The following is a 19,992-nucleotide window of genomic DNA, read 5'->3' as shown; positions in this document are numbered from 1 at the left end:
CAGGAAAATGTGTTTCTCCAACTAATTCCTAGCCCTAAATTTTCTGATATTATTGAGGGTGCCAAAATTACAAAACCGAGACACAGACACCCAAATCCCTGGCAAAAGCCAATTCCACTCAGCTTTAAGCTATTTTTCCAGACATCTTTATTTACATAAATATGTCAAAACGTTCTGTTTAAAAGGCTTCCTTTAGTGGATATCACAAGTGTCAAATACAAATGAAAGCTGTCAGATGCAGCAAGGACAGCTATCGTATTTAATGTCAAGGCTGGCAAATAAGGTTTGGTTCTCAGGCGAGGCCCAAACACTACAATACTTTGTTCCGCACTAGGGCCATCTAAGCCATTAATTTTGTGGCTTAAAATAATTGCATCATGGGGAAAATTGCATCAGTAGAAAAATACTTCTCAAATTCAGTGGCTATCACATAAGAAAATTGTGCTTAGAGGAGTCTCAGTTAAGATCATTCTAACAAAAAGTGTCTTCAGCTATATGGCTACTGATCTCTCTATATAAACTTTTTTTTTTTTGAGAAATTCCACTTGCACAAAAATTTGGCGGGACCAAGCCTTGGTTTGGGTTGTGGTTACCCAAATGCTGCCTGCTAAATCGATCCAGGAAAACATTCTACAGGAGAAGAATATGCTCAGTCATGGTATGCTACAATCTGAAATACACCAGAATCAAATGCACAATTACAGAAGTTTTTCTTACTTTCTCGCTCTTCTGACTGAAAAACAACAGTGTAGCTGTGCAGGTTTTTGGACCCTGCATTGTGGGTTATTAAAGACAAAACAAGAAAAATTTTGCTTGAGTACAGTAGCACTAATGCAAAAGCCTTCAGGATACCAGAGACTTGCAGAAATGAAATCTGCGTAAATAGTGGGGAAAAAAAAATAAAATGGACCGAGTCTGTACATCTGTAAAAACGCTTCACTACCAGCACTGCAAAAACTAACTTCATGCCCATGCAGTGTCATCTGTGAAATTACATGGACTTGATCTCAGCCAGGACATATGATGAAATTTGACAAACTACATTAAGTAGCTGAAAAAAAAGGAAACAAAAAGGTTGACTGAAAATGTCAAAAAGCAGAACAAGGTAAGTGATTCTGCCGAAGTGGCCAACAAAACTGTTGTTTCTCAGCTATGTATGCACGATCATCAGAAGATGATGCAAATACCAGAACTCGGGAAGACAAGCAATAGACATCGGAAAGGGCTGTATACACTTAGGACACCGCAGAACAGCTTTGTCTACTGTTATGTGTTACAGTCCTAAGGCTTAACAGAAACAGCAAGGAAATCCAATGAGTCGAGAAGTGCCAAAGCTCTTGTCACTTCTCATTACTTTAGATTTTGTGGCTCGCGTGGGATGAATCTGGCTGAATTCATTCCAGTCTTTAAAAAGAAATAATTTTATTCTTACGTTTGAAGACTTCGTGTAGCTGAGGAATAAGCATTTGTTTTCCCAAACAATCTTTAGGTAAAAAGACATTAACAAGAAGGATGGGAAAAGCAGCGTTATAAAATGAACTACCTGACAGCAATATTTCAATCTTCTAAACTAGAATCTACAACATGTCAACAATAGTTAAGTATCACACAAAGCCTTCAAGGAAATTCAAAGCTCAAGGTCAGAGAAGATACTCTGGGTGAGAGGAAAGAAAAAAGAAGAATAAATTGTCACATACTATCGTGCCTCTTCCTTTAATTTTTCGTCCGGATTTAGACACTGATGGTTTCTGGTCAGTCTGAACTGGCGTAGCATCAAGAAGCTTCCTACATGAATTAATAAAATATGAGCTTACATGGCAAAACTCCCCAAATTACCTTAAACTATTTTTAAGTTCATCATGCAAAATATTCATTCTATTTATTTTGAGAGATGGCAGAACTGAGGATTCAGTGAATTCTCCAAGCAATAAAGCAAACCACACACAGTTCTGCAATGAAATGCAAATCAACATATACTTGTTTTCAACCAAATATGTAGCCTATCTGACCTCTCTAGGGGTAAATAAATGCTAACAATGAACTTGCAAAGTACTCTGTTAAAGTGGTAGGTGGCTTTTCTAAAGAGATTAACTTGTTTTGTGGACAAATCACGCAGACAACATGGACAGAGTAGTTTCAGGATCTCAGCAGTTACACAACGTCTTGGGATAGGGAATGGCAATTCACAATAGTGCACAGGTTCTAAAGCCTGGCTGCTTTCTTAAGCAACATGGGGTAATTCAGCACTGCTTTTTACAGTCTGTGTAATATTCCCAAGAGAAGCAGTTACTAAGGTTTTGGAAACATGAGTAATGTTTCAAGAAAAGGCTTGCAGAAGGCTATACCATTAACTGAAATTAAAAAAAATACCCAAACTGATTTTAGAGATATCTGGCAATGTAATGTTTTCGCTCCAGTGAGTCCAAAAGCAAAGAAATTTGATAGAAAAAGAACCTAACTGCAATTTAGTAGAGGTGCAAAACACAAATGGAAAATAACTTGTGAACTCGTGACTTCCTTTGTATCAAAAAAAGAGTATTTTCTCATGTTCCCAAAGAATGGGTCATAAGACAGGTCACAACATTCTGATTGACTGATTTTGAACCAAAGTTTCTTCTTCAGTCTAAGAAAGATGAAAAATCACCTCTCCCAATCCCAAGTTTCCCCTGCAATCCAGTATTTGCTGTCGTTTATATTGCAAAATTTTTTTTGGAACTGTTCACTCATTTTTCTGCATCGCTGCAATTAAGTTTAAGGTCGTCACATGCATGATCCTCAAGGACCAATGAAAGTAATTCAAACCACGACACAGGTTGTCAGGAATATTACAAAGAAAATTGTAAAAAGGACAATTACATTACCTCATTTAGAAATTCTAACGCTACAGCAATCATTTGCTATCAGTACCAGTAATACAACATTAGCAGGAAAATTTTATGCATAGTTTCCACCAAGTCAACATAAGAAAGCTCAATGATTCTTACGGTTGAGGTTCTACATTGACAACAGGCACATCTCTTCTTAGCAAAAATCTGTTTTCAGGCACTGGGGGAATTTCTTCAGGACGTACCACAGGTTTGTCCCTCTTTGTGCTAACATCGACTGCTTTTTCTGTTAGATCACTCTTGTCAGAAAGGCTGCTATGGGGAAAAATAAGTTGATAAATCAAAATTAACTGTCAATTGATAAACACCACTTCTCACAGCAAATTCCAAAACAAGCCCATACGCTGCACTGAGCCTTAAGATGGCTTAACAACCAAAACATATTTCATGAACAACTCCTTTTATGCGAAAAAAAGGATGGTGCACTGTTACTGGAAAGAAGGTTCAGTTCTCACTTTACAGTGAAGAATTTTCCTTTTAATTTGCCGTTTGTTATGAAATATTTTTGAAATACAATAAAATATAAATCAAAGATCTCTTATTTGCCTGATGCCTCACAATAACACAGGCATAGTGAGTCCTAAATACTTTAACACGCTGAGGCTTACTTCAAAGTTGCTCTAGCTTCTATCTACAAAGATCTTAAACGGTTTCATAGAACAAGCTACCCAACAAGCTCAGCTTTTTTTTTTGTTTGTATGGTTTTGTTCGCTTACAAAAATCAACTATCAAAATCCAAACTTATAGAATAAAAGCACCTGCATATTCATTGCTCGAGTACTTCAGGAAAAAAAAAAAGTACAGTTTTTCAGATTTCTCTGAAATCCTTAAATTTAAGAGATTAGTCACCGTCTTTGGTTTGAGATTCGCTTGCCCCTTGGATCCTCTTTCTTCCTCTCTTCCTTTCTTCGCTTTCTTGATTGTTTGGTTTTAGCTCTTCTTTTACGCTTTCTTCTTCTGCTTCTTTCATTTTCAGCTTCACTTTCAGACGAGGTTTCTGAAGAGCTTGATGCACTGGAGGAGGAGTCTGAAGCTTCTGAGTCAGAACATACTTTCTTCTTCTTCTCCAAAGCTTAAAACAGATATATTTTAAATTTACACTGTGTCTATGTGCATGTATATTTATTGTGTATATATACAGCATAAGACATACAATTTCATATATGTATAAATACACACACTGCTTCAGAGGAACTGTGTGCGTAAACTATGAACTTTTTTCACAGTGAGTTAAAGTACAATAATAAAAAGTCATATAATTGTGTCCAGTCTAAACCCACATCAGTAAAATGATACAGATATTTTTCCAGCAAAGCCAGTTGTAAAAAAATGTCTTCAGTTGCTTATGTAAGAAACTTCCATGCACAACTGCCACCATATAAGATGACGTATCAATGCAAAACCAAAACAGTCTTAAGTCATACACAGTAACTTTATAACTGAAGGTGAACATTAACTTGTGCCAAGCTAATACAAAGAAAGGCTGAGAAATAAGTATAGTTGGAAGAAGGAGGGTTCCCCCCTTTTTCCCCTCTGAAAATGTATTTTAGGTTATAACACTGAATTCACACCTTTGGGTTAGAACAGAATACACGGATAAGCAAAGACCACCTAGAGTAAAAAAAAATTAGTTTCTTTAGAAAGCAATGCACAGGTTACAAAAAGTTTAAGAAAGAGTTAGTCTCAGGCTCAGTTGTATATTTCTTATTTCTAGAACTTTGTCATTTTCTCCTTTCTGCATCCTCATATTTTTATATTATCTATCCTCTTGACTTTCTCTAAAGGACATAAATAACCACATTATCCGTAAGGAAAGTCAAAAGCGGAGTATAAAACTCCAACTTATAACACTCCACTACTTTACAGCAACCGTCTAAACGTATATTTAAGATCATTCATTCCTTATGAATTCTCATGAAAAGGAAAATTACGTTGACTACATACACTCCGTATATTAACATCACACGATCTTAAAATGAACCTTTGGAAACTGCACAAAATTCAACTTCAAGAAAAGCTGATGGTTGAGTCTCCATCTTTCCAACTCAGAAAAATAAGCTCTAACTACTTTTTGAGTATGTCACATTAACCTCAAACATTAATTAAGGAGAATAGGAAGCAGCCATATGTTTTCCAAGGCACAAAGGTTTAGGTTAGAAAACCCTTTCCCTTGCTGTGCCTTCCTCACCTACACCAAGCTTTAAGTCTTAAAGGCTTGTAAGAATTAAGACTCTAGAGATTCACCCTATTGATTTCTAGATGTTGGCATAATTTTTGTACTCTCTGAAAACAATGTCAACATTAAATTAACTTCGTATATATATATATATATATATATATGCTTACCATCTTTTGCTGATTTTGTAACAAGCACCCCACAGTCAATAACTCGTACATCTGCATAGGGCCTACTTGCAGTATCAGTTTTCAGATTTTCGATTTGTTCTATTACTTCAAAACCAGAAATAACCAGTCCAAAGACAACATGTACACTGCAGAAATAAAATATTTGGGAAGTACAAACATTTATATATTGCTGTAATTATTTTCCAATGAATTTCAGATTTAAAAAGTCATTCTGAAATAGAAACATTCAGCTTCACTGGCATCATCTGGCTCTTAAAGTGTATTAAACTTAAAAATAAGATTTTTATTACTTCTACATTTACAACGCTAAGATTTCATGCAACATGAAACAGAGGTCCACTCAAGTTCTATTTGAGAGAATTACTTGATGTCATTCTACTCTCTTCTACACAGGCAGAGTAAACAGATCATAATTTCGAATCCATACTTCTATTTTTGAAATTTCGTGCAATAGAGAGATCAAGAGTCCATAAATGAAGATGACAAAATGCAGTTTTCCCCAGAGAAGAAGCATTTATAGGTCTACACAAACTCAGCATACAAGTTCCCACTGGCATTACAGGGACAATTAGAATTAAGGAATTCCCAGTTTTGTTCTACCTTAGCACATTTCTCTGTCCTTCTTCCATTTGCCCCATAACCTATACTTCCAGGAACTAATATATTTTGGGGATAAAAACATGCCACAAAAAAAAAAAAAAAAAGAGTATACCCAAATATATTAAACTTGACATTTCAACTCACTGATTTATGCACTTAGGGCGGCAACCAGTTTTAAAGAAATGAAGGATAGGATTTAAGAACTTTCAAGTTTTTGACCAGCTTTAGGAAATAAGTTGCGACTTGAAATTTTTATAGAACTGAAATTTTTGTTTTCTTTCTTGTTCTACTGTATAATCTTTCACAGAATTAAGAATTTGTTTCCCCATTGTTGTCTACGTTCAATATAACATGTGCAGACTTGCAACCTTCAAATTTTAGCCATCATTGGACAAACTATAAAGGATTCTTACCCATCCAGATGAGGAGCAGGTTTTGTTGTTCTGTTTGACAAACAGCAAGATGGTAAGATGGTAAAAGAAAAAATAATCAGGGATTCAGATGAAGTAAAAGAGGAGAATGGCACAGAAAAAGAAAAGAGGTGAGGGTAAGACAAAAAAAAAATAGTGAAAAAATCCAGTTACATACATGGAATTAAAAAAAACTTTACAGATTATACACACAGGCTTTTTTAAACTTTTACACAAAATGTGTTTGAAGTTTCACTAACTGTGCATACTTGAAAGTTGTACCAAGTATCGTTTTATGCATGCAATAAGCAATCTTCAAATGAGTGTCTTTAAATACACATTCAAATATAACTCACTAACATTTTTAATCACAGATAAGATACAATTTGGCAATAAATACCGGGTAACTAATGGAATTTAAATGTTTCTGAAATTGTTAGGTTCTTACATTACAAGGTCCCTTTAAAGTCAGTTTAGTTAAAAAAAAAGAATGAGTTATCATATGTGATAGATTCTTTGCTTTTTTCCCCACCCTCTGCTACTTTCTTACTCTCCATTTACTCGATTGGCCTCATGACTCAGAATACAAAGCAATATGTCTATCTTTAACCATCAAGATTATAGCACTTCAGCTCCTAAGCTCACAGGCTTCCCAAAAGCCACAGCAGCACAATGCAAGCAGACACTATATGCTACCCTACAGTTTACTTCAGCGATAAACGCAGATTGCCTCCCTGTTTTTCAGCTTCCCACGTTTAGCTGTTTCTAGCCTGAAGGAGCAATGCAACTGCATTACATTTTGTACACTACCCTAAAATGCATTTGGAGTTACGCCAAATTGCTGAGTTGACTTCAAATTGGCATATTCAAGGCTGTGCACATGTAATTATATGTTAAGATTCACCTTTTTGATGATAATGCTATGACCTAGTATCTCTCTACATCCTTTTCCAAAAAGGAAAGACAATTACTTCTACAAGTAAGTCTGCCTGATGTCGCACAGGGAACCTTGCTATGCAGACAGATTCAGTAAAGAACATCAGAATGTGCTTACATATTGGGGGAGAAAAAAAAAAAAAAAATAGAAGTCAAGATAATTTGCATCTGAAGTTATTTTAATATTTGAAAACATACTTTCTCTCTCCTCCCCAGGCACTGTTCTGCCTTTCTAGCCTTCTTCCAATGAACTCCCCTCTCTTGAAATAAATAATCACAGATGCTTTTTCTAAATTTACAATAACACGGACGTGGTACAATGAAGTCAGTTTTTCACTGCTAGAATAAAATACTACTTTTTAAGCACGTATCTTCACTCGAGTTTTGAGCTATTAGGTGACAAAACACTGCAGTGCTGGAACGCATGCCAAAAGATGGAACTGTGAATCAGGAGTGTTTACACTCTTGATTTTTTTTTTAAGCTCCAAATGCCAACCAGACCTTTCACTTCTGTAATGCTAAGTAATACAGAAAACTTCTTTGGTTTAACACAGGGAAAGAAATGCTATCCAGACGACATTTAATTTGTCAATAGTAGGGGGTGTTTGTTGGTTTTTTCCCTTGCTAATACAGCATATTGCTACAAACAAAAATTCTGACAGCTTTTGAAGTCCTTTATGCAAAAGGTAACTGCATTAACAACCTGCTGTTAAGTAAACATTTTAAGCAGGCTTAATTATAAATCTGATTTAAAGGAGTGAAAAAATAGAGGTGGGTTACTTCAATGAAATCAATAATAAACAAGACTTGGTGCTTAGAATTAGCTAGAAACAGCAAGAGGTTCAGACACACTTGATATGAATGCTGTAGTGATGTGCTCCTGCCATGCAGCAGCGGCACTCGAAGACCAATTGAGCAAATTACCTAACGTGTACTTTCTTTAGCCTAGTCCTCAATAAGCAAAGAAAGGGGTAGTTGGTACACTAAAACCCGTGTAGAGGTTTCTTCTGTTACGCTGGCAATTTGATAGATAAAATGGAAGAGATTTCTCACGTTTACTTGCTCATGAAGTGAAAACACAAGGAGAAGCATCATCCAAAAAGAAAACTTTTCAGATGCATGCCAAGGAGTTTGGCGACTTCCTATGGGAAGCAGAAACCCAACCCCTCACTGTGCTTTTGAAAGGTTTCTCCTCTCAACCTTAGGGTTGTAACATGACATTTATTCTGCAAATGAGCACTTTAAAAGACCACTTCAAAGTTTTCTGCATACGTTCTGCGTTTCAATCCTTGAACGTTTGCTTTGGTTTCAAAACTTAATCAGGAGAAAACCTACTTACTGCCTTTGCACTATCGAAACCCAGAGTCATGATGAGTTCCTCCCCCAAAATAATATTTTATTAAAACATTTCTATACAGAACTTTCATAGTTTAAAACATTCATAGTCTGCCTTATAATTATACCATTATCCAAGTTATTTACAGAAGGACAAATACCTTTCTTCACTCAAGTTTAAATTGGTTTAAGATACTGCTGAAGAGAAAAGCATCTTTTTGATAAAAACATGTTATCGCCCACCCCCGCAAGAACCTCAGTCCTAACAAAGGATTCAATGCACATAACAATATGATCAGAAAAACAAGAAAGAAAAACAGAAAGAAGAAAAGGAAAGGACACAGCCTTAGAGGAATGAGACATTACCTTTGGAGCGCACGATGTAACACTGTTTCTGTAAATTTTACACAAAAATGGCAGAAATAAATTGTAATACATTTTCAGACAAAACTGAGTCTATGTTTTATCAAATACAAGTTTAAAATTAATATTAATCAAGTTGTATGCAGAACAAGGATGCCTAAAAGAGGGCTCTAAATTTTCTTTAGAATACAAGGTACTTTGAAAACTACAGTAAGTTCTCCTTAAAACCAAAAAGAAACCTACGGACATAACCTGCTCGCATACACTGTTACAAAGATAAACAGGTAGAAAAGAGCATCCTCCCGCTCCCCTCTAAGTCTCAATTCAGCAAAAGTGTTAGAACACATGCACAACTTTAAGCAGATGAATAACTGATTTCAAAGGGTTTATTCACATGCTTGCAGTTACATAGGTGTTCAAATGCTCGACTGAATCCACTCCTAAGTATATACTTCACACCATAGCTTAAATGTTTTGCTTTACAAATGAAATGTGTTAAGTCAGTAAGTCTACAACTTCATACATTTCATAATTAGCTGTTCATAATATTCCTTGTATTATGAAGCTTTTCTAACCCTAAGAAAAACAGGTGCTTTCTCTAAAATATGTGCATTGCTATTAGATTGCTTATGTTCAGAATTATAGAAAAACAAACACATTGCAGATGCAAAAAAAGACAAAACGTGGACCAACACACACCATACTTTTGCTCTGGCATAATTCTGAACAGCAGCAATGTTTTAAACTGCATTATCAGTTGAGCTTGTCCATATTTTTCCCCCCAAATAAACTGTGAATTCTTAATTATGCCTCTGCATATCTGAGCATTGAAATGATCCAGTTGTTACTTGCTACACATAAAAGCATCCTCTGAATGCTTTCACACGGGCTGTGCTTTTACATAAACTTTTGATCAAGCCAACGGGACCTGCATGCGTGATAGGTGCACACATACCACTTTTGCTCAAAAATAATGCAACATCAGCCCCTTTCATTTGAAATTTTTAGATTTTTATATTCCTGACAACTGTTCAATAATTAGCTCAAAGGTATTTCATTCACAGTAAAAAAAAAAAAAAAACAAACAACAAAAAAAACCCACCAAAAACTGTTGATTAGAAGAATACCTGTTTTGGGACACCAAGAAGACTTAGAAAGGAAGCACTTTTAATAAGATGGTAACATTCAGAAATCGTTTGTAAAATCAAAACAAAAAAGTCCTCACAATTTTTTTTATCCTTCATTTAGCAGATCAAAGTGGTTAGTCTGTTTGAATTTAGTAACTAGGCATGGCACCACACATTAAAAACATTTTTAAAAAGCTATTTAGTTTTGAGCAAGAAAGCAGAGCTTGAGAAACACATTAAACCAACGATACCCTCAATATGGAAAAAAAATTAATATAAATCTAGCAGTAATAGCAAAACAGCCTCAAGTTTTAAATAGCTTTTGAACACAGAGGCAAGAACTCCAAGCATTTGAACTGATAAGGAACACAACCGAGGACTCCTCTTTAAATTGTAATAAGGATGCATTCCTCAGTAGACTACATGGCCAAATAACAAGGCAATAAATGAATTATTACACAAAACCTCCCCATGACAACAAAGAGGTCGGTTACTTTTTTTTTGCCTCCTATTGTTTTCTTTATGCTTCGTTCTGCACAGTCGCTTCTATTTTTCTAGGAAGCGTAACTTGACAGATTTTGTATGACAATGGACGCAAAGTTAAGTCCAAGCAAGCATTTGTAGGATCAGGAATCTCATTAATTTTATAGTACTTTATTTACTCCTTTTCACAAGGGTTGCACTTATTTCGTATTGCAACTTTCCTTACTAGTAGGTTGGGTATGGCCACAGGCACGACGGAGTTGCTCTGAAGAGCCTTCATCGGATCAGCTCAACTGAGAAGCAGAAGGCATCGCTCAAGAAGAACGTCACCCAACCAGTAACGCAGCCGCTGGGCTGGACCATCCACCAACAGGCCACCTATCCCCCCCCAACTCTAAATCAGGGACCTAAAGACATGAACTATATTTGTGCAATGTTCTAAATGCACTCCCCCAATAACTGATAAAAATAATCATCATCTTTTCAGCAGCAGTTTAAAACAGATATTGGCGTATATAGAAAAAAGGATGATGATTCTAGAGTGGTTCCTGTCAACCTCTACCCCATCCTAGGGATTCCATGTCTGAGTATCAACATGGAAACAGGACGATTAAAAGATTAACAGACTCACGGGGTGTTTGGAACACTTGCTAAATAACTGATGGTTCTAAAAGAAGTTATTCATGGAAACGAAGCAAATTAAATAGTGGTCCTACCTGAAAATACAAATAGCTAATTTATAAACTGGTACTTTACAACTGCCTTCAACACAAGTCTGCAATAAAATGCTACAACAGATCCCTTTGGTTATAGAAAATTGAAATCCCAGTGTTTCACAAATCCAAACATTATAAAGGGATAGTCTCTGGATCCTTTCTGCTGGATTTCAACAAGATGCATTTCTTCAGATTAGGAGATGTTTCTTAGACACATGTCTGAATAGACTTGGCCTATTTAAAGTACATGTGCATGAAAAACAATCCTGCTTTTTAGCTCAACATTTTCCTTCCAACCCAACTGTTACTCCTATTCAATTAAGAAAAAAGATAAGCGGGGAAAATTAGTCAACGAGCATTAAATACAGCACTTCTAACATTTTTTGTAAATAAATATATATATACACACACACACACCCCCCTACACACACACTTCTGAGGCTTTGTTCTACTTCTGCATCTTGCCAGTTTCTACCAGTGCTTTGATTTATGCTCATTCTTTTTACACTGGCCTCACTGGCGTTTCCTAACAATACTTACACTGTCTTTTCCATGCCCAGTTCTCTATTGTTCCTTACAAATGCTTCAAACTCATTCATGCCAGAGAAATTCCTGATGAATCAAAGCAAGCTAATGATACTTTAGGATCGGTCAGATACTTGTTTACATTAAGATTAGTCTGGAGCTTCTATTTCAAGTAAAACTGACCACTGTAGCTCAACTTTTAACACTTTCTAGGCATTGCATAGAGCCTTGTTGGGACCAGGTTGTTAGTGCAGTCTGTCAAAGAGATATTTGCTGCCTGATTACTTTCTCTAAAGACTAGTTATTCCAAATGGCCCTTATCTGTGGTAAGCAGGGAAAGCGCTTCTGATGAGCAAGCAAAAATGTTATAGTCAGAAATCTTGCTATTATTTTAGCCCTAATTGAACAGATACTTATATAAAAGAAAATAGCTTACTTGCACTCCTTATTTGCTACATTACACATGTATATGATACAGAAATATAGAGCTCTCATCGAACCATAAAAAATGCAAACAACAGATCTAAAGAAGTTCAGATGGAGATGAACTACTTCCCTTTCTATAAATCTAATCAATAAAATTAAACATGTTCAAACCATTAAAAAGAAAAATTTAAAGACTGCCACTGAAGACCGCCCTTCCACACAATTTTCAGGTTACACATTTGAAGAACGTTTTTCCTAACGATAAACTACTGAATAACTGAGCATTCTTTTCAGTATAAGAAACACGTTTGAATTTCAGCTTAAAGTATATCACTGAAGGAAACAAATATATTTCATTAAAGAAAAGCTGTATAGATACACAATACATTCCCTGAAGTAATCAGACAAATGTCGCCAAGCAAGACTAACTGCTTTAATATATTGCATTTTAAAGTTAAGTCAGAAACTGCCTAAAGTCTTTAGTAGTTGTTTCCTACTCTGAATCTTGAAATTCAAACTCTCCATGAAGCAGAAACCAAGTTTCACCATTAAAAAAAAAAACCTATACAAAAAGGCAGATTGTTGAACTATGTGTTTCACCATCCATCCTTGCCTATTTGTAAATGGCGTTACCAAACATGAACCTGACTTTGGTACTGTGTACATACACGCCTGTCTTTACAAGCGGCCTCAGGGGCTTCTGTACGGATTCTGTAATTGTACATATTCATTCCCAGGACGAGCTGCAGCACTGGAGGCCAAAGGTGGGATTCAGCTTAAATGCATAAATTTGAACACAGTAAAGGCATCCGCAGGTGAGCTAGGCGTCTCAGCTGCGGGTCAGCCCTCCGGAGGACGCTCAGTTGCCAACATAGAGGCACCCTGAGCTGCCCTACTGTATCCTGCCTGGCTTCCAGCTGCTACTCCAGGAGTGCAGGGTGGCTTGCAGGTGCTACGTCATATTTGCACGCTGGCTTGGAGTTCCCAGGGGTGTCTCAAACAGCGTTAAATGTCTGCATGTGATAAAATGAAAAAAGCCCTGGTCAAGAGGGTCACAGAAGCCTAGAGCATTAGGCCATGCTTGAAAGACTTAGTAGCCCACCTAAACCTCATCGGCTATACTGGGAGCTTACTCCTGGGTTTGGTTCACTTGCCTGAATGTAGGGCAAGCTGGTGCCATTTAAGACAGTACAGGATATCCAAGGAATCTGCAGGGGGCAGGCGGGTAAGACACCAGACCTTCAGAACATCCATGCCCTTCTCTCCCAGCAGCTGAAGGCCAGGTAGGATACCCTAGGACACTACAAATGGCCTTAGGTTCCTACAGGCAGCTGAGGTGCCTCTAGCTTACATGGAGACGATTATGGTTAAGTATCTTACCCTGCCTGAATTCCCACCAAATTAATGCTTTCTCTTTACAGCGATTTTATGAAAAAACAGATTTTTTGAAGAAATCTGCATCTTTCAACATGTTTCTGTATTTGATGAAAGTGCTCTTAAATACCGTTCATTTTATTGTCCCATGTAAATTATAATTTAGCATCTAACACAACCGCAGGTTGTTTTGGTGTGTGGGGAGAGACAAGGTGTTTATGTCTGTTAAATCTAATTGAACAAGTAAGCTGAGTCTACTAAGCATAAGGGAAAGAAGACGACTTCTGAATCAAATGCAGGAGAGAAAAGAAACTTTAGAGCCCTCAAATGATAGCTTCTTGACTGATGTGACATCATTAAGTTTCATGTATATTGTTCAGATAAGCTTAAAAATGGAAAATTACGACAAGAGAACCAAAAGATAAGTCACCAAATAGTAAACAGTGAAGCAATGTTTTGCAGAGACCTTATTAAACCATGGGGGCTTTTTATATAGAGATTGTTTTCCATATTAATGTGTATACATACCCATTCAGATTTACTGTAAGGAAGCAGAACATCTAAATTTGGTTTGAACGTAACAGAAAACAAGCTTTTGACACTTACGATTTTATCTCTATGGAAAGTCAGAACAGTGGTAACTGTGAAAGACTTCCTCTTAGGTTCCTATTCATTTTCCATTTTTAGGGCATTCTTTAGGAAGAGACCTAAAAATGTCTCTTATCTGAACTTCACCATATCATACTGAAGATCTTTTTCAGGCAAAGGAAAAAAAAGAAAAAAAAAAGATTCTTGAGGACAATTACTCCTTTACTGAAGACAGTGAAGCGCCATTCATTCTTATCACCCAAGAAAGATGGCAAAGAAAAAAGTTTTTCTAGTTAAGTAACTACACTAAAATTTACTTTGTGAAACAACACTAGTGCTTTCAAAAGTTCTTCTCAGCACAAGCCCAAAGTTATAATCCAGATCTTTCCAAATACAAACTGTTAAACATTAACAGAAGGTAATTTTTAAGAGGGAGTTAACAGAAGGAATAATCACATAAAAATTAGTAAGTTTAAAAATACTAATACTGAACCTAGAACACAACTACTTTAACCAGAAGACCCTGACATATCAGACCTGAGTATTTATTGATGGTAGAGAGTCATGCATTTTCTACAATTTAACAGAACATGGCTACATACTAGAATGGATTTATTTTTTTTTAAGGTAATGAAGGAAAAATCTGATCATCAGCACATAATTTTACACAGCGTTGGTACCAAAGTAGTTGGTATATGCATAAGTAAACAGAACTAGGCAGCAAGATAGGAGAAAAGCACATCAGGAATGAACACTCCAAAATAAAAAAAAAAAAAAAAAAAAAACAAACAAACAAAAACTCCCACTCCCCCCCCGCAAAAAAACAAAGAAAAAAACCCCAAACACCGCCCCCCCCCCCAACCTAAATCATAAATCATTGTATTTAAAGAGCACATGCAAAACCATACAAATCACCTGTAGGTCTCACTCCCTTTCGCATACAATGCTCAACACTGTAATTTGCAGATAGTCTGTTAAGATTTGGTTGGTGCACACACAAAGCCAAAGAATCTATTTTCTGGGCACTAATAACTTATTGCATAAGCCATATTTTTAGGGTAAAAAGCAATGAACAAGGAACATCCATGTAGTACCAGCTTCTAATCTAAATGAACGCCACAAGCAAACTGCGATAACTAATGTTTCCTATTATAGCTTACACTGCAGGTACCCACTCAACCCTATTTAAAATAAGGCGGATAACATCGTTATAGATAATTTAGCAATACCATCTTTCTCATGAACAGCGCTTCTCTGTTTAAGAAAAGCTCAACTGTCGTATTACATCTACTCACATGAAAAATTGGGAACCATTGGTATGTTTCCCTCGGTTTGCCATTGACAAAAGGAACGCTCTGTCATGTTTGAGAATAAAGTTTTCATCTGTTTGAAGAAAAAATATGTTTGTCAGATTTTCCCTGACAAGGGATACAAGTCTAATTTTCTTAGTAACTTATGGATGCTATAAGGAGAAATTCTGCTGCTGCTGAAGAAACATGAACAGGTTGGGAAAAACAAAAATCAAGTTTAAACAAACCTCTCAAGAGTAACAGTAGAAGCAGTTATGAGACAGAAAGCATTCTTTCTTAAAGAAAACGTTTCAGATACAGTGCAAACATTTCTAATGAAAGAAAATTAAAATCATTATTATTGTCTTCAATAAACATCAGATTCTCATAGACTTGGATTTAAATCCAGCATTTTCTGAATAAGAACAAGATTGGCAGACTTACTGATATCCTAAAACAAGACTTAACATACATGATACTGTTATTTACGCAGCGTGCACCTCAGGTAGAAAGATCTAGAGAAAAAGCACATTAAAAGATAGCCACCTATCAATTCAAAACTGGAAGTCTCAAAATGTACACAGGAAAAAAACTCCTAGTTACCTCAAAGAGAAACTAAAGAACATATTCTTCCTGCAACCTAAGTATAAAATCAATGAAGACTAAACTAAATATGCATTTGATATTCCAGTGAATTAAAGAGGACTTCTGGTTGTACAGCATAATATAAAACCAGATCTTCTGAAGTTCATTTTCAAAGCTAAAAATAGTAATTTGAGCGTATAAAGCCGTTATTTTTAAGATGACATATCAAAACACAATGCTGCATGTTTAGCACTCACCGCCTTTAGAAACAAACCCTAGTAACTTTTTAGCAAATGGATCTATTCAAGACTTTCTTTTGACTAAAGGCTGTAATACTGCAACACCAAACTAGGTCTCTGTTTAAGGCAAACTTAATGGCATGCACTTAACCACGCAGAGCTACTTGCAAAACATACAGAACCAGGGGCTGCTACATAAATACATACAGTGCCTTTATTAACACTTGAATACCACAGTAACTACCTGGTTTTTTTGCAAGAAAGAATTTTATGTCTTTAAGCAAATACTTTATAAACTCACCATTTTTCTTCCAACAACAGATTTTAAAAAAAGGTAAGTGTACATTTATTTACAAGTTCTTTGCAAGTACAATAACTTGTGTAGCATATAAACAAAGTCAAACACTTCTAGAAACGAACACTAAACATACAAACCTTGAATAGGGAAGGGGAGGAAAGGGACATTAACAAAAGAAGAAATAACTGTTTAGAGCTGGAAATTATGCCAGTATTCTTTCTCAGAATAAGTCATTAACCCTCAGAAAGGTTAGACACAGAACTCTTCATTTCTCCAAGCAACACAGATATCCATCTACAAACGGATGTATCAGTTGTCTATATATTTACTAGGGAGGGTACAAGGGAACAGAGTTTGAATTTGTGTTACTGAGCTTTTGTCTCTTACCTTTTCATTTTGCAAAAGACCACATTCTCTATAAACAAAAGAATATGTTGACAGTTTTAGGCAGGAAGATAGGAGTTTATTCATGAATAAAGTTGCCTAACCTCCATGCTGAAAGTCATGTTTAACCAATAATGTTAGCCTTAATTAATTGTCAGTTAAAGTTAAATATTACCAAAAAAATTATCTGAAAGTCATGCATATAAAAATAATTCTCATGCAACATTAGTTTCATGCAAAAGGTGATCTATAAGTAGACCTGTTTTCATTAAGTAGCTTGGGAATCAAGACTTGTTTATCTCAGAACTGAATAAAGAATCTGCAAAGACATATTTCCTCTTACCTTTAAAATAGCCACCATAAATAGATTCACCTCCTTTTCCATTACCTATGCATTAAAAAGCATGAATTAAACCTTTTGTTTCATTTACGAGAAAAGCTGTATGTAACATTCCACCAGTTTGTAACGAACCAGGATACTCTGCCCAGTTACTCGTATCTGAGCACAAGCTCCTTAATTAAAAGTCACAGCCGGGCATTATCCTGTTGACACTCAAAATCTTGAGAATTAAGATTGCCTTAGTGCCTCTGAACGCTGGGAAGTACGAAGCAGGGCTCCAAAGGCCAATCCTCACTGGTATTTGCTTAAAGCAACAGCAGGCAGCAAAACAACAGCAAGTGGGGGGGGGGGGGGGGAAGAAAAAAAGACAACAGTAGGTACACCCAACAATCTTGCCCAGCTCAAAGCAGCTGCGAAACCACTAGAATGGGTGAGGTAAAATAGCCAGCAGTTTTAAAGGCACCTCTACTTGACTCTCAAAACAAGATATTCCCTTGCTGCGCCCGTTTTATCAGGTACAAGATTTCAGGACACAGCAAAGAAGATACGCATTTCGGTAGGGACGGGTATTTCAGGGAAGGACAACAGGCTAAACCATTATGTTGTACACATACTGCAGGGAAGGAAACAAAGAAACTCCTGGAAAGTCTCCTTTTGGAGACTTATCCGTTAAACACTAGCTCATTTACTAAACATAATTAAAAAAGTAAACTTATTCAAATAATTAGGTCCGTGTATCAATAGCACATCACTAGTGCTGCCTCTACTGCAGACACAAAAGCGAAAAGCAGTGCGACTACATTTTGGGTTTGAATTCTGTTTTAATAAGATAGGTGTTAACACCAGCAAGGGTGGGGTTTTTTTTCCTTCTTTAACATTACACGTTTTCTAAATAAATATTACTTCGCTTCAAACATTTTAGAATTTCAAAGATTAACAGAGAAATGGGCGATCTATGCTATACATCACAGCAAATGAAATATTTTTACGGCATTGTAATGCTTCTATGTCATTTTCTGAAGTTACATTATAACCATATAACATTTCTGTTCCACTGAAAACATTTTAGTTTTAAAAGTGTATTTTACCTTCGCTGAAGTCCCCACCCTGAATCATGAAGTTTTTAACCACACGATGGAACGTAGTGCCTTTGTAACACAGCTTCTTTCCAGTTGTTTTGCCAATTCCTTTTTCACCTGCAAGAAGGTTCAACAAAAAGAATCTACAGATTGTCACCGAACAGATTCCAAGGGTTTTACCTCCCCAGTGCTAATGGCCATAAGACAGCCATCAGAATAGCACAACTATAAAGGGTAACACAGTCCTACCTGTTGCCTTTACACCGCCCATTAATAGCGGAAGGGACCCATTTACAAGGGGACTCCCAAGTGAAAATTAGGTTTCTTCTTAAAAAAAAATTTCCTCCCCTCCCCAGAAGGGGTGTACTTATTAGCAGTGCACTCAGAACAGTTTATAAGAAAAGAAAAGTTCATAATAACGATGAGTTAACTATTTTCTGTGGTTATAGCTGCACCGCTATCTTAGCTGAAGCTTACACCGGAGACCTTCTCAAACCACTTATACATCTGGATGTGCCAGCTGAATCCCAGGACAGAAATCCGAGCTCAGAACAGGCTTCAACTCAGTTTCAATGCAATCCACTCTTGGAAAAGTGGGATTGAGCTACTCCAAGCGTGTGTCACATCTTCACCAATCCATGCACAGTGTCAGGCCAACCCTTAAGGCCAATCTGCCCGGCACCAACCCTCACCATCTCAGTATGAAACCTGCACAAAACAGATTCCCATTTCTGAAAAGACTGACAGAAGAGGGGAACAAAACTTTGTATAAAAGAACCATTCCAGGACGAACTGAATGAGAATCATAACGGGGGCGGGAAAATCCCCTAAACCCTGAACTGGTACTAGAGCCATTCTTAACCAGCAGCAGAAGCCAAGCCAGGCCACGGTACTCATTAATCCTTTCTTAGCCTGAGATTTCCTAAGAAGTGGCACTCAGTGGACTCCCAGTGCAGCTGTACTTCAAGCTTACTGGTGATTTTGGAGAAAGACATCTCAGAACCTCAAGCTTCATTAACATTTCTTCCAAAATTCAGAAGAAAAACTGCACTGGACACGTGGATGAGGGTACTATGACTGGCAGGGCAGAGGTCCTGCGTAGGAGGTTCACGAGGGATTTATACTGGTCCAGTCAGGGAACATACAAGAGACACTGACTTTAGCTTCCAAGAAGAGGGGAGCTGGCAGAACACAGCAATTAAGAGTAATAGGTGTATTATACCCTGTGCAACAGCTAAAATCCCACGTAAACCGCATGTGCAGGAGACATTCTGTAATGAGACAGGACAAATAACCCAACATTCAGTTCCATCCCACCCCTGGGTATGGAACAGGCATTTGGCACTTGGTCGGAGGATATTTAACCGGAATGTTCTGCACCGTGTAGTGCCCTCAGACGCGTACTTGTTACCCAGAGCCAACGCTCCCCTTGTGCGATCTGTTGGTCCTCCACCCAAAATTACCTGATGGCCCAATCAGCCCAAATTTGCCATTCCAAACAGCCCATCGCTGCCAGGATGAGGGCAAAGAGCGGTTTGTGGCACAAAACCCACTCATGGCATTGCTGTTTATCATACTTGTAGAAGCCTTCACTCACAAGAATACAACTTATTTTCCATTACCCTGACTCTTCATACTCATAA

General features: G+C 36.9%; 1 protein-coding gene across 5 annotated transcripts in view; it reads right to left on the bottom strand.

The window, feature by feature from the left end:
• NKTR (natural killer cell triggering receptor) overlaps positions 1 to 19,992 on the bottom strand; it is a 42,830-nt gene that overhangs the window by 8,574 nt on the left and 14,264 nt on the right. For 2 of the 5 annotated variants that reach the window (XM_082308747.1, XM_082308746.1), the window contains 8 exons: positions 18,359 to 18,466; positions 17,274 to 17,318; positions 15,431 to 15,518; positions 6,266 to 6,295; positions 5,232 to 5,377; positions 3,735 to 3,957; positions 2,985 to 3,140; positions 1,698 to 1,785 (listed from right to left, as the gene is read on the bottom strand). In XM_082308747.1, the coding sequence (XP_082164873.1) occupies positions 1,698 to 1,785; positions 2,985 to 3,140; positions 3,735 to 3,957; positions 5,232 to 5,377; positions 6,266 to 6,295; positions 15,431 to 15,518; positions 17,274 to 17,318; positions 18,359 to 18,466 (884 nt within the window). Of the gene's footprint in view, positions 1 to 1,697; positions 1,786 to 2,984; positions 3,141 to 3,734; positions 3,958 to 5,231; positions 5,378 to 6,265; positions 6,296 to 15,430; positions 15,519 to 16,933; positions 16,958 to 17,273; positions 17,319 to 18,358; positions 18,467 to 19,992 lie in introns of those variants that run through there. The other 3 variants (XM_082308748.1, XM_082308750.1, XM_082308749.1) reach the window with 2 other exon arrangements.

Source organism: Platalea leucorodia, assembly GCF_965183815.1.
Source record: "Platalea leucorodia genome assembly, chromosome: 1".
NCBI lineage: Eukaryota > Metazoa > Chordata > Aves > Pelecaniformes > Threskiornithidae > Platalea > Platalea leucorodia.
This window is presented reverse-complemented; position numbering and strand designations above follow the sequence as displayed.